Source organism: Dipteris shenzhenensis, chromosome 12 (genome assembly GCF_047967505.1).
Source record: "Dipteris shenzhenensis isolate YYH24624 ecotype China chromosome 12, Dip_SZ_1.0, whole genome shotgun sequence".
Classification (NCBI taxonomy): Eukaryota; Viridiplantae; Streptophyta; class Polypodiopsida; order Gleicheniales; family Dipteridaceae; genus Dipteris; species Dipteris shenzhenensis.
Genome location: NC_141607.1, coordinates 21,536,291 through 21,555,209, shown reverse-complemented (window position 1 = coordinate 21,555,209; position 18,919 = coordinate 21,536,291). Strand labels below are relative to the sequence as shown.

The 18,919-nt window shown below is 44.5% G+C and overlaps 1 protein-coding gene across 1 annotated transcript; it reads right to left on the bottom strand.

Annotated features, from left to right (window-relative positions):
• Positions 1 to 272: 272 nt before the first annotated feature.
• Positions 273 to 2,252, bottom strand: LOC147895975 (cytochrome P450 77A3-like). Its single transcript, XM_087383119.1, has 2 exons — positions 2,117 to 2,252; positions 273 to 2,016 (listed from the first exon to the last, which is right to left on the bottom strand). Exon 2 carries the CDS (start codon positions 1,926 to 1,928, stop codon positions 417 to 419), a length of 1,512 nt encoding a protein of 503 aa, XP_087239245.1. The 5' UTR covers positions 1,929 to 2,016; positions 2,117 to 2,252; the 3' UTR covers positions 273 to 416.
• Between the last annotated feature and the right edge of the window lie 16,667 nt (positions 2,253 to 18,919).

Below are 18,919 nucleotides of genomic sequence, written 5' to 3'. Positions count from 1 at the left end.
CCATTATGCATAGATGAGTCACATGCTTGGATATCTTTATTTTATTTTTTCTAAAAAAAGGGTAACTTCATATTTGAAAGGAGTGTACATATTGTAAGAAGGAAACAAAGAGAGTGGTATCGACTAAAACTAGAGAGCTTTCACCAAGGCCATGTGGACGTTCTTAAGCTCATACTATACTAGAGGAAACAAAGTAGAGTGGTATCAACTAAAACTAGAGAGCTTTCACCAGGCCATGTGTACGGTCTTAAGCTCATACGACACTAGGGAAACAAGGTAGAGTGATATCAACTAAAATTAGAGAGCTTTGATATCTTCATTGGTTGGGAAGTCTCATGATGTACGTGGGATGTAGAGTTGCATGCATGCTATACAAAATGGCTCCTAGGCGACGCGGCCATATAACTATATATGTACTAGCATCTAGGAAGAACGGGAACTCGGAGGGGGGTTTTCATGACGGTAGTGAAGCCCATCTTCTCAGTCAAGTCCACCTCAAGGGGAGCTCCACTACAAGGACCCCACTGGAAGGCCTGCACAAGGCGACCCACAAAGAGACCAACATGCGTCAAAGCCATGCTTGCCCCTGGGCACATCCTTCTTCCTGCACCGAAAGGTATCATGGTCACCTCCCTCGTCCCCGTCAGGTCCACCTCCATTCCTCCCTCCATGAACCTCTCTGGCTTGAACGCCCTTGCCTCTTTCCATATCTCCTCGCTCCTCGATATCGACGGCAAATGACAGTCCACCACTGCCCCCGCAGGTATCTCGTAGCCTCCCAGCTGGCACGCCTCTGTCACGCTGTGTGGTAATAGCGTATGCCCCGGTGGATGTATCCTTAGCGACTCCTTGATCACTGCTTGTAAATACGGCATCCTCCTCACGTCCTCTTCCTCCACTGCTTTGCCCTTTCCAACCACTGTCTCGATCTCTTCATGTAGCTTCGCTTGAATTCCCGGGTTCATCACCACATGCGCCATGGTCCATTCTAAGCAGCTGACCGTCGTGTCCGTCCCTCCTACCAGCAGCTCTGCACACAGCGCCAGGATCTGATCGTCTGCAGAGAGTTTTAATTTCCCTTCCCCCTGCAATTTCTCTAGAGTTTCCACGTAGTTGCCGGGTATTAATTCCCCTACTTCTTCAGCTTTCTGCCTGTGGTGCATCAAATTGGCGAAGGTCTTGATTTGCCTGATCCAAATCTTCTTCTTCCTTTGCGTTCTCCTCCAGTCTAGAAAGCTCAGGAAGGGAAAGGTATCGGCCAGTAACTCCGTGAGTTCTGTCAACATTAGCGTGATTAGTACATCCAATTCTCGAACGTCCTGGTTCTCATCATAGTTGAAGTATACGCCCAAACCAATCACTAAGAGAAGCTCGAACATGGACTTTCTGCAGTTGGAATAGACTGCAACGATACCGCCGCATCGATGTGCCTCTGCTCTGAGGCGGCTGAGCAGAGTGTCAATGATACGGTTCCTGGCGGGTTGGAAAACTTTCACCTTTCCTGAGTTCAGCAATTCGTTGACCAAGTTTCTGCGCATGTTCCTCCAGTAGAGGCCATAGGGGGCTGTGCCGATTGTACGAAAGTTGCGAGAGAACAAGGCTAGTGGCCGAGAGGCAAACAAGGAGCCCTTCCGTACCAGGGCTTCGTGGGCAACATCTGCCCCGGTTATGAAGATGTAGTAAAATGGCCCGAGGCGGAAGGTCATGATAGGGCCATACATGCGGCGTAAATTGTCAACGGGTTTACCTGTTAGCATGATATCTCGCAGAAGAAACATATGTCCGATTAGAGGCCACCCTGGGGGACTTGGCGGCAGCGTCGAAGAGCGAGAAGATCGCAGGAGGAAGATTAGCAAAGCGCCGGCAGCTACGAGGGTTGCAGGGATAAGCACAACGGGCGACAAGATATTCTTGTGAAGCTGATCCATGTGTACCAGTGCCAACAATCTTGGAAGCAGAGATTTGGCGCAATCTCTTCTGCTGATGACGATCTGATCTATGAAGAGCACCCGCAATCTACTTGCCGCAAAAAGAAGAGTCTAGTCAAGAGCCAGCTGAGCAAATCTCTAACCCTTTTGTCCAACAAATGTGACAAATAGCAAATGCAAAGACTAACCAGCTAGCAGCAGTCATCAGTTGCGAAGATAACTCCAGATGATAATCTGTTGTACCGAACCAGCAAGATTGCGAGCTAAATTTATAAACATGTCCATCTCTAAGAAAAGATATGAGCAAAGAACAAGGGACATGGGAATACACTTTCATATGTGTGTGTCTGTGTGTGTGTATATATATATATCCCGTTCTCGCTGGCGAACATTCAATGCCGTGCTCCGTAATTTATCTTCTTGACTTCAGTGATTCATAAAGGGCTGCCCGAAAGCTTGGTAAGAAGATGCATCACAAAAGATGCGGGAGACAGGGGGAGGGGGAGAGAGGAAAGAGAGCGAGGTAGGGAGAGGGGGAGCATGCCAGAAAAATACACTAAGTAACTAGAAAAATAAAGGAATGAAATAGTAAGTTGAGCATAACTAATGGGGAAAAAATTATAACTAAACCCATCCCTAATTGGGGCATGCTAAAAACAAAGGAGCCTTGCTTTTCCATAGTCCAAGATTTTCATGTACCCAAAAACATATCATATATACCACATTATATGAAAAATTTTAAAAAGTTGTCCATTTCTCCTTCATTTTGCATTGAAAATTTCCAAGCGATAGTTATTGACAAAGAAACATCCCAATAATAATGAAATTGATGTCTACATGCACCTTAGGTTGAAAGCATTCATTGTCAACAAGTAGCATGGGTTGAAATCATTCAATGCCTTAATTTAACATTAATTAAACCATGATGCGTGGAAATTTAGTGCCTAAATTTGACATTGATTTCATTGTGGTTATTTGTCAATAATCAATGCTTGAAATTTCAAAGCCTGAATTTGACATCAATTTTATTGTCATTGTTTATCAATAGCCAATGCTTGGAAATTTAGACCTTGAATTTGATATTGATTTCATTGTCATTAGGCCAATGCAATATTGGGTCTAGCCTTTATATATCCCGTTCTCACTGGCGAACATTCAATGCCGTGCTTCGTAATTTATCTTCTTGACTTCAGTGATTCATAAAGGGCTACCCAAAAGCTTGGTAAGAAGATGCATCACAAAAGATGCGGGAGACAGGGGGAGGGGGAGAGAGGAAAGAGAGCGAGGTAGGGAGAGGGGGAGCATGCCAGAAAAATACAGTAAGTAACTAGAAAAATAAAGGAATGAAATAGTAAGTTGAGCATAACTAATGGGGAAAAATTTATAACTAAACCCATCCCTAATTGGGGCATGCTAAAAACAAAGGAGCCTTGCTTTTCCATAGTCCAAGATTCTCATGTACCCAAAAACATATCATATATACCACATTATATGAAAAATTTTAAAAAGTTGTCCATTTCTCCTTCATTTTGCATTGAAAATTTCCAAGCATAGTTATTGACAAAGAAACATCCCAATAATAATGAAATTGATGTCTACATGCACCTTAGGTTGAAAGCATTCATTGTCAACAAGTAGCATGGGTTGAAAGCATTCAATGCCTTAATTTAACATTAATTTAACCATGATGCGTGGAAATTTAGTGCCTAAATTTGACATTGATTTCATTGTGGTTATTTGTCAATAATCAATGCTTGAAATTTCAAAGCCTGAATTTGACATCAATTTTATCGTCATTGTTTATCAATAGCCAATGCTTGGAAATTCAGAGCTTGAATTTGATATCGATTTCATTGTCATTAGGCCAATGCAATATTGGGTCTAGCCTTTAAAAACTTTAGGATATATATTGCATATGGGTAACTTGCGTACCCATGACTAATGCATTGCCAAACTTGGTCTCCAAACAATAGTACACATTCTATACAAGATCTTGGGTATGGTACATGAAAAGTCACATCTCCCTACATCATGCTATAGTGTAATGTACCTCCTTCCATCACACACTATTGTATTATACTACTAATTTATTCAGGTCATTCGGACTCATCGTCTTTCTTTTTTTTTCTTGCTTCACAAACTACTTGCTTTCCGTTTTGTTTGTTCATTGATCCTTGTGGTAAGATGCACCTTGTCTTGGCTTACAAGACAACTAGATAGAGGCTGTAAGATAAAATAGCTAAAAATCTTGGTCAAGGCACAAGCAATAGACTAAGGGGCGAGGAAAAAACTTTTTCAGTATCTCAAGGAAAGTGGAAGACATGTTTGGAATGTTTGTAGAGGAAGAATCAACATTCTGAAAAAATAGTTATTACAAAGTAGCAGTAAGTAGCAATGACACATGCACACATTTGAACATTGTCATCAAAGTGAACAATGTGAGTTGTAGTCTCACAATTGGTAGGAACATTTGACATAAGAACGTCAACCCATTTCGATGAATACTAGTCTTAAAACTTTAAAAGCTTTAGCTCACTCAGAAATTCATGGAGTGATAGCTATACCGACACCTTGGTAGATGCATGCTCAAGTGAATGTACTCTCTACTTTGAGAGATGGCCTACATTAAGTGAATGGATTGTACAACTTAGGTCAAGTAGCTACAAAGCTTGGTGACATTTGCTATGTTGGTGTGGACCCCTAAAACAAATGAGAAATAGCTTCGGTGCATAACATCAAGGATGTTATGAATCAAATGGAACAATGTGGCTCTTCCCTTTTGTGTTTCATCATGGTGAACATTGTAGTGTTTTGAGGGACCCAAGGGGAAGACTGAGAGTCTTATCTGTGTGTGGTGTGGTCTCAATGATGACTCACATGTCGTGGGGTAGTTTAAGATATGTTGATGGAGCTTCCACTCTCGGCTACTCCTTGTGGGAGCAATGCATAGCATGAGCCGCAAGTGTCACTCAAGCGGCCTCCAAATTGTTGCAATGTGGTTTCACGCGAGAAAGAGGGAAGGGGAAGAGGGGAGGGGAGAGGAAGAGGAGGGAGAAGGGAGGAGGAGGAAGGGGAGAAGAAGGGGGATAGAGTGACAACCACAAAGGCACCACAATGGAAACAAGAGAACACCCAAAACACTCTCTTGGAAGAGAAGACAGAGCTTGTATTCAAACTTGTGCAAACAACAATGAAGACCAAAGTCAAACTTTTGGCCTTTTATACAAGTCAACTTTTGAAGGGAGGGCCAACCCTTTTCCTTTTTAGCACTCTCCCTCACTGTACAACCATGGGCTCTTGGGCTTGTAGGGTGCCAAGGCATATTGCTATTCTTACTGACTCTCCCTACTAGCAGAAATAGAGCTTGTGTTAACCATATTAAAGTGCTTGGGACAAACCTAGTATTAGGAGGTGATCTTAACCAATTCCCAAATAGCGCTTGTGTTAGCTTCACCACTCCTAGGCTCGGGTGATTTGGGGATCAAACTCCCTGAGTTTGAGCTATACTCCTTCCGTGTGCACATTGCTTGTAATCTTTGACCTTGGTGTATTTGGATATCAAACTCCCTTGAGCTTTGTCTTGTTGAAGTAGATCATTCATCTTGGTCACCTTTACGCATAGATTCCCTGCATTTGGCAGTTGTACTTTGTGGATGTTAACATGCCCCTTTCCTGTTGCTGATCTGTCCTAACCGCACTGGAGGAGGGTGGTGGAGAGGACTCTGACCACAGGATGGTGTGGCAGTCTAGCTACCTGGACGTGAGGCGAGCAAGGTACGAGCGGTACTTCCCAAAATGGGTGGCATGCATATCCTCGTATGTGTGCAAGTGATGATTGTGGAGGTTGCAGACACGTAGGTAGATGTAGAGGTCTTGGATTTGAGATGGACCAACATCAGGGTTGAAGACAATTTGGTTGGTTAGATTGTGAATGTAGTCATCAATGGGGCGGCTATGGGTGGGAAGATCATAGAGGAGTAAGAGGATGAGGCAATTGAAGTGGACGGCGATGAAGGTTGTTGGATCGAGAACGAGCCATAGGTGTCATTGAATGACTAGAAGCGAGAAAGCAAAAACCTTCCTGCATCATTTCTTTTAGGAAGTTGTACTTAGGAAAATTGTACAACACATTGGGGTCCTATTGCTGGAGAGCTTGAAAGGTGGCCCAAGTCCCCATGGGCATATAGAGTGGGTGGACTCGATGATCAATGGGTGCATTGTAGTAGTAGCACCAAAATTTCTCCAGCTTGAAAAATGGGAGCCGCCAATTGGGCTAGAGAGGTATCTGATTGGTCATGGGGATAGGGGAGAGTTGTATCCTCCTCTTGTGCATTTGGGATGCGCTTGTCGCCATTCATTGAATGACTACATTACAAATTGTGTGAGAGGGAGCACTTCCACAATCTCGTAGAGATGGAGGTTGGATCCCTTGAGCTGGCGCTTCCAATGGTGCATGAGCACACTATCTGGCAATTCTTGGAAGGATTGCAAGTCTAGACGCCAATGAACATCTTCAAGGGAAGACCTTGGCGGGGATGGCAGAGCTTCATCATCAACAAGCGGCATTGTCTCTGTCTCTAGGGGGCCTATAGGAGTTGCGGCATCGATGCTTTGTACAAAATGTGCTGCTTTGAGCAGTGTGTTGAATGCCTCATCAAGGAGGTCGACCGGAGCATTGGAGGTGATAGACGGAGGGCCCGTGCTATGCAGTGGTGGTGTTGGAGGCATTGGACGAGTACTCGGGTAGTGTTGTTCAAGGTAGAGGAGGTTGGGTAGCTTGTTGGGTGGGTTGGGCGGGATCTAGTGGAGGCGGTGATGGAATATCTACAGGAAATTGGTGGTATGAAAGAGGGTGATTGCATTTTGTTCTACGTCCTCAGTTATTTCTTCAAGGTATGCTATGTGGATTGTTTCAAAATTGCTCACCAAGGACTCAAGTGAGTCTTGGAGAGCTTGTAGCACCCGATTAAAGAGTATTATTATTCTGAGGGGTTGGTAGGTGGTGGTCTGGTAGGCCGCAAGGTGTCCTTGAGCTTGGATTGCTAAGACTCGACCATAGGTTTGCATCGAAGTTATGTCTGCATGAGGTCTTTCAGGAGTGCAGATTCATGGCGTGAGTTCTTCAGGCTTTGTGAGTTGCATCACCTCATCGTCTGTAGGATAATTAAGGGACTCAATGATGATGCGGCACCAGTCTTGAAAATTGAGAAGAATGGGATGGGAGGATAGGGTTTGGAGATCAGAGGGGCAAATAAGAGATAGGGAGGTAGACTGAATGTCAAGAGAAAAATACGACATGGCTAAGATGGGGTGACAGTGGTCGGGATTACGATAGAGGATGGTTTCAAGGGCATTGGGCAGTGGTGGGGTAGTGAGGTCTAGGTGGAACGTGAGGTTTTGTGCGCAGAGTGCATCGAAGTGCATTTGGAGGGTTTGGGTGATGGTGCATGGTTCAAGTGTATATGTGGCTAACTATGCAGGCACCTCCTGGTACATCGTGAACTCGTGCTGCTCACGATCTTCGAACCCTGACTCCTCTGAGTGGCCCATGGTGCACTGTCTTTTGATTTCTTCTTGGAGGGAGACTGTGAGGCACCTCTCTTGTGCCAAGAGATCCTGTAGAGAGTGGATCTGTTCATCGTGGGTCTCCTAGGTGCAGGTGTACCACTGCTCTGCCTGTGCTTACTGCTCCAGTGTTGTGTGCAGGGCTGATTCTGCCTTTTTTGCCTGTTCCATAAACTTCTGGACCAGGGATTCGCTGGTGGTGAGGTCATCTTTGACTTTCGTCAGAGTGAGCTTGAGCTCTTCCACCTTGGTCGATATTCTTTGGCTCGATGTAGTATGGCTTGGCCCATTGCTTGTGCTACAACCATGGTCAACTGGCTTTCCTGTGTCGAGAGCTAGGCTTGGATGAGGTTGGAGGAGATTTGTGAGGCTTGCTCCTGCCTCCTTTATAAGATTGTGCGGGCAACTTGCGGTAGTTGTGCCATGGCTTCAAAGAGGTTCATCTCCGTGACATCGGCACATGACAATTGTTCTATTGTCATATGGCTATAGCCTCCTGTTGCCTTGTATGGGGGTGCACTGCAAAATAGTATGGCCTCTGCTAGGCCTGCCCATGGCATGGAAGATGTGCATGTGGCGAAGGATGCTGTCTCTTGAGGGGTGGTGGAGACCGAGACAAAAGGTGCAGCGGGGGTTGTTAGCATAGTTTCGGCTCTTGTATGGAGGTTGATTTTGATGGTGTCATCGCCTTGGAGGTATTCAATGAGAATAGGCCCTCCTTGCACCTATTTGCCCTTATCCTGAGGACCTAGCCACTGCATGTGTAGTTGTCATTGCACAAATTCGTGCAATTGGCTTTTCTCATATTGGTTGACCGACTGACTTGGTTCCAGTTGCACTTGGGTGGCTGGAGTGGCACTTGGCATTGTCCTCACTCTCTTGGGCCTGGTTTCTGTCTCTTCCTACTTGGTCTATACCAGACTGATGGCAGATTTCTCGATGAGTCCGAAGCCAATGGGCAAATGCTGAATTTTGAGGTAATAGAGGACCGACATGTACAACATTGGATTGATGATGACATCCTTGTGGGTGTTGATGTCATCTCTCATCTAGCTGTAGTAGTAGTCAGCCCAATTCGTCTTCTACACATTCACCATTCGCAACACAATATTGGGCACAATGGATTGATGATGATCCATGTGCTTCAACGGGTGAGTGATTGTAGGACTCTTGCTGGGCGCTCTACCTTGGGCTTGTAGATGGTGTTGAATTGGATGTGGCCTCTGCACTTGTGGCGGTCGTAGGGACAGACCATCTTTAGGGAGTTGAGGCTCTTCTTTTGCTTGGGATATTTTTTTGCCACCACTGGCAGGTTGAATACTGTCCATACCATGTTTTGATTAATCTGGTAGTGGTGGGCTGCATCTCTCAAGATACCAATGTTGGTGTTGCTGTCATATGTCTTGAGGAATTCCACCAACAGCTTCATGTCCAAGTGGCATAGGAAGTGGTCTGCAGCTTCATGTCCAAGTGGCATAGGAAGTGATCTGCATCTCTCAAGATACCGATGGTGGTGTTGCTATCATATGTCTTGAGGAATTCCACCAGCAACTCCATGACTCCCGGGTCCTGGAGGGTGGCGTATGTTGCTACGGTGTGGTAGTAGAGGGTGTAGTCCTTTGAAGGTGAAGTGCGAGTGGATCATGCAAGCATTTAGATCTTGGAGCCATGCTTCTCCCAATGGTGTGTGCTTGTGAACGCATGATCTTGTATTCGCCAATAGTGGACGCCGGGCTACACTTCCATGTTTTCGTGGGGGATGTGCCTGCTGTGGCTGGCTCTTCCTAAGTCGCCTATCTGGTGGAGGTTTCTTCATGTTGTAAGGTCTCCGAGGGTATTTCATTCGGCATTGAAATTGTGGCCAAAGGAGTGCTCTGGGAATCTGAGGGGCCTGTGGGCTCTGGGTGTGAAGTCAATTAGGCTACGACCAATGATGAAGATCAGTGGTGAATGCTTTGGCAATGGTTGGTGGTGAATGCTTTGATGACGGTCGGTGGTGAATGCTTTAGTGACGGTTAGTGGTGATGGTGAATGCTTTAGTGATGGTTGGTGTTGTATTGACAATGTAAAAATATAGGAAAAAAAGAGAAGGGAGAGTGGGGTGGGGCAAATGTGGGTGCAGTGGAGTGCACTTGTGTTGTGCGATGTGACATTGGGGTCAACGTGTGAGAACATGAGCACTTATAAAAAATGCAAGGGCGGACTCTAGTCACCTCATGTGTGGTGGGTTCGGCAGAGACTAGTGTGTTGCTGGTATGTTGGGCGAGATGCCTATCGTACTAACTCACCTAGACCTAGATGTGATAATTATGATGAATGCGGTGGGGGCAGACGCCGTACTGCAGCATAGTGAGTAAGGAGCCATGTAGAGTATGTGTCTAGCTTGTTCTTTACCTTGGAGGCTAGAGGCACCTTGGTGTCTAACTTTGTTATTGTGGTGGGCTCCGAAGTCGAGTGTCCAACCCTAAGGTGAGGTTCTTGTGTAACTCGTTGTGGGGCAGAGTGCGGTTCCTGTGGGATCTCTCGACTAGTGGTGGCAATGCTTGTGTTGAGTCGGATTGCCTGTGGCACCGTTGCGTATTCAATACCTTGAGGCTCGCCTGTTGTGTCCGGATCGTCATTGGTAGGTTCTTGCGTGCTATATCTTGTGAGGACACAGGTTCTTGTGGTGCTTCCCTTGTCGCTTTCAGGGTTTGCAATGCCTTCTTCTAGATCTAAGTGACTTTGTTGCCTTGGCCACTCATGTTGTTGGTGATGTGCATGGCGATGGATGAGGCATGAGCAATGCGGCTTCCTTCGAGTAGTGCCTGTGCATGGGGGAAGTAATCTCGAGGTGGTTGGAGCTACTGCTACTGTGTTACCATTCTTCGGGCATCGGTTGCGATTGAAGTGACATTGAGCGGTGAGGATAGCATCTTGTACTTGTAGCTCTCGAATTTCTTGAGTGGAGGATGGTGATGTGGATTGAGTGTGCCATGGCCTTGGTTTACCACTACAGCGAGCTTTGTGCTCCTTTCGAGCTGGGCCTTGGGGTGGTGTGCTGGTGGAGGCTGTGTCATCCGGTTGTCTTTGCTGCATCGCTTCATTGTCGTGAATTGGTGAGGTCGAGGCCGACAAGGGGGGGCTTGATCTACACAACAAAACTACTACCGTTTGATCACCATTGGTAAGAGAAGTAGTTCGGGTGCACCAATCGACTTGGCAGTTGATGGTGTAGCACCAGGTTCTTCCTAGAATAATATGTTCTTCGGTGGCTTCTATAGGAAGAACATAAAAGTGTATATCCATAGCTTGGCGAACAACCATTAGACCTAGATTTACATAACCCAAGGTTTGCAAGAGTTGGCTGTTTATAGCTCTTATTGAGGCAATAGTGAGGGTTAGGGGTACCTACAACTTCTCCTGTACCTCTCAAGAGATGAAATTGTGGCTTGCTCCTGGGTCCATGAGTGCTTTCATGCGCATCACCGATATAGCTGTACAAGAAACTTGGCTGGCTCTATTGTTAGCTCATCTGTTAGTTGAATCTGTTCAGTCATTGCCTTAAAAAGGGTCATTGGTCTATGCTATTGGATCTTAGCATTACGGATTCTAGCTTGCTTGATGTCCTGGTGCTTCATCCTAGCCACCTCTGCCTTGAGTTTTTTTTCTCTATGCACAATTTGAAGGGTAGGGATAGTGAGTGGTCCATAGTATCTTTTTAATTTGCTTCCATTTAGGTATCCATCCATTTCCATCCCATCAAGGGTCCTATTTGGCATGCCCCTTGGGGGATCTCAACTATGTGATAAGGACACATACCTCGGTACTTAAGCTTACGTTTGGTGTTATAGACACTGTACTAGAGTGCCAAGTCTCCTTTTGCTAGGTTCTTGTTCTAGAGGGTGTGGTCAAACCATTTTTTACATCGGTCCTTTTTTACTCGGAGAGCACAGGTTGCTCGCAACCTTGTCTCCTCTAGCTTTTCAAGGTCAACTAGCCTATCAACTAGCGTGTTTTCAGTGAGTCTTTCCCTTACAGCAAGATGGAGGCTAGGCACTACTGTACTCCATCGGCATTACTGCCTCTACCCCAAAGGCTAACTTGAAGGGGGTACAATGTGTTGCCACATTGTAGGGGGTCTTGTAGGCCCATAATGCTGCTATGAGCTTATGCGCCCAATTGGTATGACTGGCTTCTACCGTACATGTGATAATCTTACAGCAAGTTTTGTTGGAGATTTTGGCCAAGCCATTTGCTCTAGTGTAATATGGTGTTGACTTCCTATGAATGATCATAAACTCGCTTGTCAGGATTGCTATGGTTTCATTGAGAAAGTGGGTTCCTTGGTTGACTACTAACTCCAATGGGCATCCAAACTGCGTGATAACTTGTTCATATAAGAACTTGGTGGTGGATAGCCTTTACCATGGCCCCTCCTTCTACCCACTTAGTGAAGTAGTCAATGGCTAGGATGATGTATCGAGCCCTTGTCCCCTTAGCAGCTAGGCTTATGGGACCAATGAAATCGATGCCCCACTTCTCGAAGGGTTGGTCAGCCAGGATCCTAGTCAGGGGCATCATGTCTGCCTTGTGTGGGATTTGGATGTGTTGGTAGGGGTCACATTGTTTGACGAATTTGGCTGCATCTCCAAAGAGCGTTGGCCACCAGAGACCTGCTTGTAGCACTTTACGTGTTGTAACCTTAGCGGCAAAATGGCCTCCTACGATTCTGAGTGGGCTTCTTCAAGCACCTTGATGTATTTGTGTTCGCATATGCACCTCCACAGTATGCCATCCTTACCCATGTAGTAGAGTTGGCCTGCTATCAGCTGATATGGCGCTGCATCCTATATGAGTTTATGGGCTCTATCCTTCTTAAGGTCTTGGCTCAGAGGGTAGTTCGTTGGCCAAGTAGTGGCCGATTTCGGCGGCCCATTCTAGAATGATGTCGAGCAAGAAGAGGGAAGCATCGGGGAGATCATCTGAATCTACTCCTATTGGAGATTTGCTATTACAGGTCCTCGATATGTTAGTACAAGGCATAGGCCCTTTTTCAATGAAAATACCGATGCTTTTAACATTAAATTTTTTTTTAAAAACGGGCACAAACGTCATTATTAAAGTTGTTAAAAGCATCAAAAAAGAATGGTCATTATAAACTGTCGCTATATAGCGACGCTAATAAATGTCACTATATAGAGACACTGACAATCGTCGCTATATAGCAACATTGGTAAACGTCGCTATATAGCGACGATTAACAGAACTACAAAAGGTCATTAGTGGGGCTAAATAGGGCCATAGCAAGCCCTGTTTTGCCTCACTAATGTTTTTTTTGTTTTGTGATTACAAAAGAAAGTTTTTTATTACAAAATTTCCCTTGCGAAAAGGGTGATACAAAATCGCTCAAATGAAATGATCGAGTAACAAAAGCATATACATGTTGAACATATACAACATTGTTTGTTACAAAATTACCCTTTCCAAAAGGGTGATACAAAATTGCTCAAACGAGCGGATATATAAAATGACATACATGGTGAAGTATAGGCAAACTGCTGTTACTCCTACTACCTACTACTACTCATTCGAATCGTCCTCATCATCCTCATCCTTGTCCTCGTCTTGTTGGCCTGATCCTTGGTCCTCATGAGCTACGCCTTCTCCCTGACCCTCGTCATGTGCATCTAATCCTTGGCCCTAGTGATCGCTCACCTCCGGTGATGGGACGCTCGAGATTTGACCCTAAGAGTGAACCATATAAATTGAAAATTAGATTGGAACTTAAAGAATAAAATAATTTAAAAAGTGAGATTACAAGTAGAAGTAGACTTATACCGTGTGAGCAACCACCTCAGCCCAATCGACCGTTGCTCCCATTGCCTCCTGCTCAATAAACCACGACTTTGTTCCTATGCGAAACACGCATTGTGTCTCTACATCTGTAGGAAGATGACCCATCGTAGCTTGCTGTGGATCCAATTTACGAGAGTTAGATAAAGTGCATGTAATATGTAGTAAAACAAATAGAACAATACATTAAATGAGAAGAAGTAGACTTACCATGGTTGCCTTGAACACCAACCGTCTGCCTGCACCAAAGTGCAAAGTACCTACGGTGTCTAGACGTCTCCTCGTAGCCCTCCTCTCACCCTCGAACATTTCAGGATGGTCCCTATTTTGCTTCTTGAACAACTTCTAATCAGCTTTGTCTTCCTAGCTGGGTTTAGCCATCCCCTTTGTGATGGAAGTACGCAAGGTTGATCTACGATGCTTCAAGACCAAACCCATGTTCTCTCGCATATAATTCTCATTAAACTATCAATTTGGTGGATTAGGGTATTTTTGTTTTAATTCATCAATGACTGCCTGCTTCTTTTGGTCATCTTGATATTGCCAATCGGTAGCAATGCCGCTCCTGAAGTGATGGCTCATCAAACGCCTCGTGATGGCCATCACTGCTTTACCCTTTCTATCTTCTATTATCTCTCTGGTAGCCATGATTTGATAGGAGAGGTCCTCATATGGGAAAGAAGGACTAATGGTAGTGGTAGATTCAGAGCGAGTGGAAGCTGTGCAAGTGCTTTTGGAGTGAGAAGCAGTGGGAGTAGGAGAGGGCAAGGGACCTGACTGATACTGTGTCTCGGGACCAAGTTGAGACCTGTACGGATGTGAATGTGCTAACTCTCTACATCTCCCGAGTCAGCACAACATAAGCAGTCCCTCCTACTTCTCCTTTCCTTATGATAGGCATGCGTAGGTGATGACCCCTCAGTTGAAGGGAAACGAGGGGACGGTTGGGCAGTAGGTCTAGCCATCAGTGTAGGAGAGGGAATGGTTGAGGTCCTCTGAGATAGCAGAGAGAAGAATCTCGTTGCCTCCTCATCAGTCATCTATGCTACAAACTCGTTGGGACTCCTGACAAAGCCATGTGCTACTAGCAAAGGAGTTCCCCGAGGAGTAGTCATAGTGCTACGTCCGAGGGGTAGTCGCAATGCTAGGTCTGAGAGAAGTCACCAGGGGTAGTTGCAGTGCTATGTCCAAGAGGAGTCGGACGAGGGGTAGTACCCTCATGTGTCACCTGAGAGGAATCAAAGTCCTCTGGAGCATAGAGATCGTGATGTCTCCTCCTGCGAGGATGTCTGTACTCATCGGACATGCGACGTGATCCCATGTCTAACATAGATACAAACACGAAAACAAAAAACAAAAAACAAACATAAGGATAGGCAAATACATATGCTTATGATCGAAAGCGGAAAATGAGACATGCTCATGAGAGAAGGAGAAGAGGGAAAAGAGGGAGGGAAAGTAAAAAAGAGATTGAAAGAGGAAGACATATGCTCATGCATAAGCATAAGCATGAGCATAAGAGAAGGAGACATATACTCATGCTTATGCTTATGCATGAGCATAAGAGCATGAGCATGAAAGAGGGAAAAGAGGGGGGAAAAGAGGGGAAGAGAGAAGAAGAGGGAAAGGAAAGAGAGATTGGAAGAGGGAAAAGAGGGTGGGAAAGAGAGAACAAGAGGGAAAGGAAAGAGGGAAAAAGAGACATGCTCATGCATAAGCATAAGCATATGTCTCTTATGCTCATGCATAAGCATAAGCATGAGCATATGCTTATGCTTATGCATGAGCATATGCTTATGCTTATGCATGAGCATGAAAGAGGGGAAAGAGATTGGAAGAGAGATTGGAAGAGGGGAAAGAGGGGGGGAAAGAAAGAAGATGAGGGAAAGGAAAGAGGGAAAAAGAGACATATGCTCATGCATAAGCATAAGCATAAGCATATGTCTCTTATGCTCATGCATAAGCATAAGCATGGGCATATGTCTCCTTCTCTTATGCTTATGCTCATGCTTGTGCATAAGACAAAGAGACATATGCTCATGCTTATGTTTATGCTTATGCATGAGCATAAGAGCATAAGCATGAAAGAGGGGAAAGAGGGGGGAAAAGAGGGGAAAAGAGGAAGAAGAGGGAAAGGAAAGAGAGATTGGAAGAGGGGACAGAGGGGGAGAAAGAGAGAAGAAGAGGAAAAGGAAAGAGGGAAAAAGAGACATATGCTCATGCTTATGCATGAGCATATGTCTCCTTCTCTTATGCTCATGCATAAGCATAAGCATGAGCGTCTCCTTCTCTTATGCTTATGCTTATGCATGAGCATATGTCTCCTTCTCTTGTGCTTATGCTTATGCATGAGCACATGCATAAACATAAGCATAAGAGAAGGAGACATATGCTCATGCTTATGCTTATGCATGAGCATAAGAGAAGGAGACATATGCTCATGCTTATGCATGAGCATAAGAGCATGAGCATGAAAGAGGGGAAAGAGATTGGAAGAGGGAAAAGGATTGGAACAGGGGAAAGAGGGGGGGAAAGAGAGAAGAAGAGGGAAAGGAAAGACGAAAAAAGAGGGGGAAAGAGATTGAAAGATTGAAGGAGAAGAGAAGGAAAGGAGGGAAAAAGAGATTAAAAGAGGGGAAAAAAAGAAGAGGGAAAAGAGATTGAAAGATGAAAAAAAGAAGCGAAGGAAAGGAGGGAAAAAGAGATTGAAAGAGGGGGAAAAAGAAGAGGGGAAAAGAGATTGAAAGGGGGGAAAAAGAAGAGGGAAAAAGAAGAGATGGAAGAGGAGAGAAGAGGGAAAGAAGAGGGAAGAGAGGGGAAGAGAGGGTTCCTACACCCATCACTGCAGCTAAGGCGCTAGCTGCAGGCCAATGCAAATAACAAAAATAACAAAAGGAAAAAAGAGAAATCACTTTCTTACTTGGAATAGTACGTCCCACTCGGTGTTTTGTGGATTGGCCCTACAAAAGAGAGGAAACATACCATCTCAAATAACTAGTTAGAGGAAGGAGGAGTTTGAAGAAGCAACTTCTCAAAGAGATTGGATTAAGGAGACAAGAAGAAAGCGAAGGAAGAGAAATACAAAAAAGGCTAGAAGCGGTGAGTCTTCTTTCTTTCACAAAATCTCGTTTTTTAGCTTCAATCCTTTGAAATCAAGCATGAAAACTAGCACATAGCCTTAGCAATACAAGGAGAAACATGCTTTAACACTCACGAAATGAAATCTCACAAAAAAGAACCTACATTGTTCAAAGAGACTCATGACCTTCTTGAAAAACTTCTTTTCAAGAAAAGAAAGAGGGAGAAGGGTGGAGAGGGAGCACAAGTGTCAAGAGAGGGGTGAGTAGTGGTGAGGAGTGGAGAATAGAGTGGGAGGTCATCAGAAATAGGTGGAAGGAGAGATTGTAGCTTACAATAGAGATTGCTAAAGAAAGCACCGTGCATCACGAGGTTCGGGTTTTAACCCACAGCATTGCTATATAACAACGATGGTCAGTCGCTATATGGTGATGCTTTTAATTAAAAGTGTCACTATATAGCAATGGAACAGAGAAAATCGTTGCTATATAGCGACAGAACAGGTCAAAACGTCACTATATAGCGACACTTTAGGACACTTTATGTTTAAAGTTAAAAAAGAAGCTCATAGATGCTATTTTATAACTGTTAATATATTTCCTTGCAACTTATGTTGTGATTTTATAAGTGTAGATGGAAGGGATGAGTGGAAGCTCGTCCGATGATGCACCAATGCTCGAGAGCACAAAGTGGCTTACGGGGAGGTTATATTATCATTGCACTCATTGCAACCGAGAAGTACGACATCAACGTTGTATTACCATGTGCCACTTGCGGATGTATGGGGAGGAGCCCAAACCAGGACCCATCGTTGGTGTTGCACGTGTTGATAGATTATCGGTAAGTCAAAGCTATTTAAGTTCATGGTTAATATTGGATACCATTATGATATGAAACCTTGAGACAAGATCTTATATTTACATGAAATCTTAAAACAGGATGAGGAGGCTGATGAGGGTATGCATATACCTTCACACTTTGAGCAAGACTATAGTCTCCCAAATGATGACCAGGGTATGGTCGACATGATGGATTCTATTTTTAGGGGCACTACATCCCATGTACACATGATGTCAGATTCTGAGGTCAAAATGTGAGAGTTGCAATCAACACAATTGTACGAGAGTGCTAGGATGTCTAAACTACATGCTTGTCTCTCAATCTTGAATCTGCCAGTAAAGTATGGGTGGTCGGATACAAGTGTCTCGGCCTTAATGAGGTTAGCTCTTGCATTAATTTGACTCATTATTTGGATATTGTTTGTTTTGAGAATCATCATGTATGAATTAGTGTACCGAATCATCATTATTCGAACCCTATGTAAGTTTAAATTGTGCTAGGTTGCTCTAGAAGATGTTGCCTGCACCAAATACCATGCCCGCATTAAGAGATGAAGCAAAAAAGATGCTAACAATGGTGGATATGGATTATGATACCATCCATGCTTGCCATAATGATTGTATTCTCTTTCGTTGTGAGCATGGAGATTTGGCTAGTTGTTCGAAGTGTGGGGAACAATGATATAGAGATGACTTGTAGGGTGAGCAGATATCGGTAAAGGTCTTGAGGCACTTTCCCATCATTGCAAGAATACAACACATGTTTCGATGCAAATCCATAGCGGAGTTGATGACATGGCATGCATCTCATTGGTCCACTAATGACACATTGATGATTCCCGCAGATTGTGCAGCTTGGAAGCACATAAATAATCAGTGGCCAAACTTTGCGAGGGAGCCATGCAACTTACATCTTGGGCTCACCATGGACAGCGTGAATCCTTTTGGATTATGCTCGACATCTTGGTCGACATGGCCCATAGTTGTGGTGAATTACAATATCCCACCATGGCTAACAATAAAAAAGGGACACCTCATGCTTGCACTACTTGTGCCAAGGAAGTACAAGGCAAAAAATATGGACGTGTACATGGCACCTTTGATAGAGGAGTTACAGGTATTATGGAGAGGAGTGCGGGTCTTTGATATTTCCAGAGCTCCTAGACATACCAATGATATTTTGGTCAAAGGTATCTTGATGTGGACCATGCATGACTACCCAGGATATGGAGAGTGCGCAGGTACGTGGTTGTATCTCTACAAGTATAATATAGGATTATGCTTTTATGACTCTCTTTCGCATGCATGTCTTATACTAACACATTCATGCACGCGTGCAGGACTTGTTACAAGTGGGTACCATGCTTGTCCTATTTGTGGACTGGGTTTGAAATCGCTTGCACGATACTCCAAACATATGAGGAAAAATGTTTATGAAGGTCATGCTCAATACCTTCCGCTAGACCATCTTGCACGTGGAGGTTAGCTTGATCCACCACCATCATATTTGAAGGCAAGTGACTGGATTCAAGCTTGAAGGGCGAATGGAGAGGAATGTCCTCCTGGTATGAAGAGGTTATCAATCTTTCATGAGCTTCCTTATTGGGGTCAGTTACAAATCAATCATCTCTTGGATCCCATGCATATCTTCAAGAATGTGGGGGCTACTATTTG

Coding starts and splice junctions, on each gene's coding strand:
- LOC147895975 (XM_087383119.1), bottom strand. CDS start 1,928: ATGGATCAGCTTCACAAGAATATCTTGTCGCCCGTTGTGCTTATCCCT.